The 8,491-nt window shown below is 36.2% G+C and overlaps 1 protein-coding gene across 1 annotated transcript; it reads right to left on the bottom strand.

The window, feature by feature from the left end:
- Positions 1 to 1,846: 1,846 nt before the first annotated feature.
- LOC132309388 (oligopeptide transporter 1-like) lies at positions 1,847 to 5,465 on the bottom strand. The gene is made up of 7 exons (XM_059807705.1): positions 5,337 to 5,465; positions 4,344 to 4,783; positions 4,020 to 4,117; positions 3,370 to 3,942; positions 2,995 to 3,253; positions 2,733 to 2,915; positions 1,847 to 2,646 (listed from the first exon to the last, which is right to left on the bottom strand). Exons 1-7 carry the CDS (start codon positions 5,416 to 5,418, stop codon positions 2,023 to 2,025), a joined length of 2,259 nt encoding a protein of 752 aa, XP_059663688.1. The 5' UTR covers positions 5,419 to 5,465; the 3' UTR covers positions 1,847 to 2,022.
- Positions 5,466 to 8,491: the final 3,026 nt, after the last annotated feature.

The following is an 8,491-nucleotide window of genomic DNA, read 5'->3' as shown; positions in this document are numbered from 1 at the left end:
TAGTAGTTTCTTTCTTTGCTGTATACTTCTTCTAATATGACTAATTTCCTTTTAATGGAGTTGGGCCATAAGTAACCTGATCCATGTGACATTGCCAATGGGTTGGATCTCTTGTTTCGAGCTTGAGCAGTGCTACAAAGATCAATTAGCTGTAACCCTAGGCCAGTGTCTTATAATTCTGGGCTGCCGACGAGCTTGGACTGGGCTTTGTGCAGGATGGGCCTGACATTTATGATGGGTATTTATGTTGCGATAACGTGTACAGTTCTCATTGGAGGGAGATTTTTCCCTCCACAAGGTCTAACAACAATTTTTATATTTTTTCTTCCTAGGATGTTGGGGCTGATCCTGATAACACAGAGCTAGCCAAACTACAAGTATAATGGTCCAACAAAATGATGTGCCCAATACAAATAAGAGCAACAGCGCAAAACAAGCAACGCTCAACCTAATAATACTGAAAACTAAAAAATAATACTAAAATAATTTCCTCAAAAAACTGAAAAAAAAAAAAAAATAGTACTAAAATTGATTCGGTTGACAGCTTTTTAAAAATGTTGAAAGCTGAAATAATAATAATAAAAAACCGTATTCATATAACAAAAATTTTAAAAATTCTGAAAATTATTTTATATTTTTAAGGCTCTTATAAGTTTTATTCTATAATTAATAGCCTTGGGAGCCTCCAGTTACATGAACTTTTTGGCTACACTGGTGTATTGCTTAGATTTGTCACATGAATAATTCAACATCTGGGTTTGCTTCTGTTGCTGTCTTGTTGGTTGCTTAGGTAGTTGAGTTGGGTAGGCTTGTTTTGGGATGTGTTGGCCCTTTGTTTTTGTTGCTATGGCTTTTAGCCCTCTTTTTTATTTTAAATATTGTGTTCTGATTCGACGCTTAAACTCAATTACTTGGAATTTATATTAAAAAAATATTGTACGAGATTCATGAAAACGTGTATATATATAATTATCTTAGATTCTTACTTAATTTTTATGTATAAGGGTAAAAAATATAGATGGAACATTCAAACTATCATATGCATAACACACTAGCTTTTGATTATTATTATAATTATAATATTATTATTTACTTCTTTTCCTTCGTCAGAATGTGTGATAAGAAGAGAAGAAGCAGACACGGATTTGTGAAGGGCTCGGATGCACACCCACTGAAATTTTTTATTATTATATTTTATATTCCTAAATTTATACTTTTTTGCATTTATATCTATAAAATTTTAAAATTATTCCTACTGAAATTATGAAAGAATACCTCTATATAAATTTGTTTCCCTTATTTGAATTCCTAGATCCGTCCCTTAGAAGAAGTATTGTTCAAAAGAGCATGTCCACCTTGTACAAGGCCAAGGGGAATGCCTAGGGACCAAAAACCAATGGCCCAAGCCCAAAAGTACAATACAAAAACAAAGGGAAAAGCCAAACCAAAGCCCTTAAGAAGGACCCAGTACGAGGTTGGGACATCGGGCTTATCCCGTTGATCCACAAACTCAAAATAGGCAACTTCCCGAACCATCTCTGAAACCATTAACTGGTTACCTAAGGCACACAACTCTGGCCCACCTTGGAACCACCGAAAAGCTTCCTTATCCTTTAGGTATTTGAATAAAGATAATTCGAGAATGCCGAGTGGACCAGTGGTTCCTATTACAGAATCCATAAGTCTAGAGATTAAGTCTAGATTAACAAGGTTTTAAGCTCTAACAAATACAATAGCTGTGCTGCTATTTAAACCATGCCTTTCAAGGTCCAACTACAACTCAATTTTCTTTGGCAAGTGCATTCTATAGGTTTTTTTTTGTTTTTTTTGCATGCATGTTTAGTTCTATAAAATCTTTCTATTACAGCGCATAAGAAGAAAATAACAAACCAATGACCATTAGTTCATTGGCATAACCTTTCCTCTCCCAAAAGGGGAGGAAAGAGGTTCAAGCCCCGTTGTCGGCAATTTGTGAAATGTGTGTATGAGTGCTTACCTAACCGAGAAAAAAAAAAAAAAATGTCAATTGAAGACAGGACACCCCTTAACCTCTATACCTGGGGCAGTAGGACAATGTGCCAGAGGGCAATGATCATCCAAGTCTAAGCCCCACCACCTCATTCCATTGATGTCCCTAACCTGCAATGTGAAATAGCACAGAATGGCCATGAATGCAACACCAGCGTCTAGTCCAGCTGACAGAATGTAGTTGTGCCTAGCCCACCACCCTTTGTATCTCCTATACACAACAAAGTTGAAGAAGATGCCCACTGTCAACCAACAAATGTAGTTCACAGCCCTGGCTGGTGGCATACCTCCTGCACCACTTAAAATGATTGGTACGTTTATGAGCCTAATCCATCTTTGCTCGGGAAATTTCTGGGATAAGAACCAAACAGGCAGTGGCGCAAGAAAGCCGATGAGAAAGAAGTAGTTCATTGCAGGGTATACGCCAAGGTGGCCAAACATGCGAAGGGGGCCAACCACACCCCAGATAATTGATGCATTGTAGAAAACATCGTCGCCAGGACAAGTCCATGGGCTTCCTTCTGGCAATTTCGATGTGTTGCAGATGTCCTTCACTGTGCTGAGGAGCCACCAAGCTGTGCCAAAGTAGACCGAGGATGCAACTACTGTTCCTACTAACTTCAATAAGAATCATAAGTAAATATTAGTATTTACTAGGCATAGGCATCTATAAGAATTGATATTTCTCAATCTTTTTTAAGTACCTGAACAGCAAACATGGACTTTGGTGGGATTTTCATGTAATGGCCTAGCTTGAAATCCGAAAGGAACGTTATTGCTTGTGTCATGCTTATGTATCCATAGGTCTTGAAGGCTACATTGGCAAGAGGTCTCCCCGGATACATGTAGCCGATAATCAGCTCAGTGATAACATTTAGTCCAGGTTGCTGCACAATGATTTCACAACCAAATCAAGCATAGTCATTGACAGAACGTTGAAGAAAGCTCGCGATTCAAGAAATGTACCTGGTTTGTGGTAGCTGTGATCACCCCAATAGGCAAGGTGAAGACCAGAGCCAAAACAATTGCCAGTAGCACACCCCAGTAAGGAAGCTGCAATTGTCTACCAAACCCTTCACAAGTAAGCAAAGCTACTCCAATTACCACCACCAAGATTGCATAAAACCACCACTGAGGAACAGGATCATAGTTCTTCTTCATCAGCCTAGTGTGTACATCTCCAAACTTGTCTTGGAATGATGCCTTGGTTTGTTGCCAAATCGTACTGCAAATTGTAAAACAAAGTCGAATTGGTTATGGTTTTGTAAGTCCACTCATATGTGGTTTCAGGAAAAAGAAGAAGAAGAAGAAGAAGAAGAAGAAGAAGAAGAAGAGGGTTACCTCCCATAGAAGAGAGCAACATGGGATATTGTTGCGGCTAATGTTGCAAAGCTTAGACCATAAGCAAATGCAAAGAAGATACTGACATAAATCCTGCTATAACCATCGTATCCTTGTCGATTGAATTGGAATGTTGTTTCATTCAAGACTAGTGAGACATTGTATTCTCCTCCATCGGCATTGAACACATGTGAAGAGAAAATTGGGACACGTTTGGCTTCGAATAAGTTGGTCCAATAAGAAATAGGGATCACCATGTAGACAATCATTATGTAACCAACCAATATGTTAATGATAGCAAATCCAGGTGTGGCTAGGGGACTTCCTAGAAAACCAGCTACAGTTGACCAATCAAGGGCGAACGAGCCGATGCCAAGACCATGAAGGCCAGAACCGAGTTGTTGGGCTGTGACTGAATCCTTCCATATCCAACAAACAAAGGAGAGGGCAGTTATGGATGGAAAAAGATAGTTGGGAACAATGTAGTATGAGAAGCTTGATACAAGGACCACAATGAAGAACTGCAGCCTAGTTAGGCCTCCTTTAGGCCTAACCTCAACATCATGCAATGCCCTACAAGTTCAAAAGTGAAAATTATAAGAAAAATGAAGTGTGTGTGTGTTTGTTGAGAAAGGGGAGAGAGAGAGCACCTAAAGAGGGAGACCTGAACCAGATTGGAAGGCCACCACATGTATGGTGAATCAACCAAAAACTTTCGAAAAATACCAGCCCATCCATACCCAAGCATCTAAAAAATCCATCAAACACAATCAGGCAAAATGGAGAAACTACAGTAAGTTTCTAGCAAAGAGATCATTAACAAGTAAACAAGTCCTCTTATAATAAGCTACATACACAATATGCACCTTAATTTTCTGCTAAGGATATTTTTTTTTTTTTCTAGTTCATCTAAAATCAACATATACAATAATGTAAAATACCTATTAACTACTTTGATGAATAGAGAAATTCACCTGGGTTGATTGCGTTAACAACATAGCAGCAAGAGGATGAATTTGCCAGTGGTAGAATGCCTTCACTATAGTGATGATACCCACTGCATAAACGGGACTTGACCCCGAATTGGCAAAAATAGTGATGAGGACATGCTCTTTCAAGTTAAATGGTCCCGGATTTAGTGAGAAAGACCATTTTGTTGCTGGGATACGGATTGATCTCTTTGGCAGATATACTGCCATAAAATTTCCGATTGGAAGTACAGCAATTTGAGCTGAAACTGATGATACATAGAGTGCATTTTGGCGGTAACCAAAGAATTGGTTCAAGAATGCCAAAATAGCACATGAAGTGATGCCCAAAACCCATGTCCGAAATGTCAAGCATGGCAATGTTGGATCATCTGTTATTGGCACCGTGAGACGGACTTGCTCTATTGGAGAATCATTCACCTCACCTGCACAGAATTTCATTTTAGGGCTCTCATAATTAAACACTGATAAAATTCATGTTCATGGTGGATTAGATATGGACACAAGTTCTTAGCTTAGAATTTTTTTTCTCGTAATATATTTACATGGAACATACTCTGAATCTTGTTACATCATTGACAAAGATACCTTCTATGATTCAAACAATTTATAGAAGATGACTTGCAATTTAAATTATAACAGAGGATAACTCTCTGTATGCTATAGGATGATAATATTTAACATGCTAGACAGTCCACCAAATACAGCAAAATAATAGTGAAAAACAAAAGTGGTGTGGAAGATGAAACACAAAAAAGATAGTGTTGCATGCATACACACACACAAACACATAATTGAACAACCATTTATTTTACAAATAAGCAAAGAAGAAAAATAAATATAATTCAAACAGAAGTGGGGTGGAAGATGAAAATAAAAAAACATAGTGTTGCGCGCGCGCACACACAAAAACACACACACATATGATGTTATTGCTGTATGCAACATGTAAAGAGACTGGAAAGGGATGGAACTCACCGGAAAATTCGACAGAATGACTCTCTGGATCAAGCTTTTTGTTCTGATACGAAGAAACCATATTATCATCTGAAAGCTCCATGTTGCAAAAGGTGCACAGCCAACACTAAAGAGTAGTTGAAGCAATAATATATATATATATATATATATATATATATGAACCGGTACACCAATGGGATTGGTTATGGGATCCTTTAATTAGATTCCATTTGGTGTTTGGTTTTGTGGAGTCTTATTTTTTTTTTAGGAAGATTTAATTATATGAAAACTTAAAGAGTTTAGAAAATTAGTTTCCTGATTTGGTGATTTGGTTAAACTTCGTTATTGGTTTGGGAAAATTCACTTTCCTGATTTGATTTAAGTTCGTTATTGGTTTAAGGAAAATTTAGCTTCCTGATCTGATTTAGCTTCCTTATTAGTCTTATTGGTTTTGAATTCTATAAAAGGCAAGTTAACAAGTTTGGGACTCTATAAATATCAACTCTAATCAGATTTTAAAGAGTGTGAGAATTAGAGTCTTATTGGTTTTGAATTCTACAAAAGGCAAGTTAACAAGTTTGGGACTCTATAAATATTAACTCTAATAAGATTTTAAAGAGTGTGAGAATTAGAGAAAAATTTATGCCAATACAAGAGAGAGCAATTGAGAGAGATTGAGAGACAATTCTCCATTGTAATTCTTCATTTCTTCGTAGTGAATTTGTTCGGTGTGCTTCATGGACGTAGCCCTAAGATTTGGGTGAACCATGTATATCTTGTGTTCTTGTGTGTGATTTTTTTATTCTTCCTGATTGCTTATTTATTCCTTGAATATCGTTATTTATTTTGTGTTTCCGCCATAATAATTGGTATCAAATCTGGTTTGATTGTGTATAGCAACTCCAACATGTGGCACCCTCTATTTTTGCTTTCATTTTCATCACACTTACTGTTTCTGATCTTCTCTGTGGTTTATACTGTTAAGCCACAGGAATATATGGTCTGAATTATCAAAGATAATTTTGAACTACTACAATATTTAAGTGGGTAATGAGAATAAAGTAACTGTTGTATTCCATTTTCTAAATATGATATAGGTTACGAGTAGTTAGTTCCAATCAATAAAAACCATGCTCTACCTTTCTCATTATAAATATTGCAGCTGTATTTTTACTCAAACGTTTCTAGCTCTGCTTTTCGTTCTTTTTGAATTGGGCAAAAACTGAATTTTATGTTTGTTTGCTAGTAAAAGACTGCAGATTTGGAATCTTGCAACTGTGACAACCAAACGAAGCATTGCCATTAACAAGATTCACACACCTAACATGTACAAATGTTTACAGGTGATTGTTACCCAACTGATTATTTACAAGAACTACATCCATTTTTTTTTTTTTTTTAGCCTGGCAAAGAACTACATCCTTAAAAGCATCAAAGTAGGAAGATTCTTAAGACTTGAAAGACCCCAAAACCTACTTGTGATTACATCTACAAAAAACCCTTTTCACCATTAAATTGAAATCCACATTTTCTATTAATCATACTTGATCATTCTTGCTAAATTAAATTTAGTGGTTGAACCATTTCACTCATATTAATTCTTTTCCTTCACTCCTTACTTGTCCTTAATGAATCTTAATTTCATCTCTCCAATCAGATTCACATTATTGATTCATCCCCATTTTCTTGTCTTGTGTGCCACCCATACCATCACATCTTCAATGCGAATAGAGTTTAGTTTACAACTAATAATTTGTTCCGCTATACATTGTTTTAGAGCAACACTATAATCGCTGACATTGCCACAACGACTATGAGAGAGTGTGTCCATCACCTCGCGTTCTTATCTCTCAATCAGTGTTTAGTTTACAACTAGTAATTTGTTTCTCTATACGTTGTTTTAGAGCAAGACTATAATTACTGACATTGTCACGACGACTCTAAGAGAGTGTGTCCATAATTACTGACATTGCCACGACGACTCTAAGAGAGTGTGTCCATTACCTCACGTTCCTATCTCTCAATCAGTGTCGTAATATCTGTGAATGGTTGTTTTCACCCAATAACTCATTGATCATGACTACAAAGTACTTTGAAAATTATTTACAAGTTTAAGGGGACCATTACCTTTAATTTTTTAGGTCTCAAGTCTTAACCACCACAACATTATATCTACTATTAGACAAGTCCTATTGAGGTGAGATTCACAAATCACAATGAACTGGACACTAGAGATTATTCAGAGTTGTACAAAGTCAAGAGTGAAGATATTTTTGCATACAATAATTAATATGTATCCAAACAGTATTATCCAAGGAGGGGATGTCACGAGCCAAACACCCTCTTATCCGTATGGGTCAGTATTTTGGATTCTACCTTCACCAGTTTGCATAAATGCAGCTGGAAACAGTAGGGCTCCTCTCTTTTTTTTTTTTTTTTTTTTTTTTTTTTTTTTTTGCAGTGGCAACTTGCCAATATGCATAGGCGTAAAATTGTCTTTTGACAACAAAGAGGTCAAAATTTAGGATATCATAGACCATGATCTTTAGGGTTTCTAGGATATCTTTTAAGGCCCAAATTCTATTGTAAAGTCTAAGGTTTTGTTTGGGTCCATCCTTTATTATTGGTTCATTATCCAAATTGACTGATTACGTACTGTTCTGGCTGAAGTGAACACATGAAACGACTCAAACTAGTCGGCTAGGGCCACAAATTTTGAGTAATAATTTTAGTTTATATTCTTTTTTTCTTTATTTTGTTGGATGGTGGTGTCTGCGGCATCTATTATTGGACAGTCTCCTCGTTCCATATATCCACAATTATCAATAAAATTTCTTAAGATGACTTCAAGAGATTCGAACTTTCAACCTTCAAAATATAAATTTTTAGGTTTAATTCTGCACCATTTTTAACTTGAACCCAATAAAACCGAAAAAACTACATGTAAAAATCAAAGCTTTGAGCTCATTTTTGGCCTTTTCCCTTTAATGATCAAAAATAAGCTTAGACATGTTTTTATTTAATTAAGTAAGTACTAGTGTTTCTAGCTACAAAGATCCAAATGCATAATACAAGGTACATGATCAACTGAACCTCGATATGAAATGTACTTTTGTTCATATATGATGCTATTTGGCCTTTTTCGTCTATACTATTTGCTTTAAAATAATTGTGAC

Source organism: Cornus florida, unplaced genomic scaffold, assembly GCF_030987335.1.
Source record: "Cornus florida cultivar Cherokee Brave unplaced genomic scaffold, ASM3098733v1 CherokeeBrave_3.0.0_Hap2_Chr01, whole genome shotgun sequence".
Classification (NCBI taxonomy): Eukaryota; Viridiplantae; Streptophyta; class Magnoliopsida; order Cornales; family Cornaceae; genus Cornus; species Cornus florida.
Note: the sequence above shows the minus strand (reverse complement) of the source record. Positions and strands in the feature narration are given on the sequence as shown.

Excerpts from the sequence above, each read along its gene's own strand:
- LOC132309388 (XM_059807705.1), bottom strand. The coding sequence starts at position 5,418 with ATGGAGCTTTCAGATGATAATATGGTTTCTTCGTATCAGAACAAAAAG. Across the intron at positions 4,784-5,336 it reads TCATTCTGTCGAATTTTCCG|GTGAGGTGAATGATTCTCCA; the intron begins GTGAGTTCCATC and ends AATTCTGTGCAG. Across the intron at positions 2,916-2,994 it reads TCACAGCTACCACAAACCAG|CAACCTGGACTAAATGTTAT; the intron begins GTACATTTCTTG and ends ATCATTGTGCAG.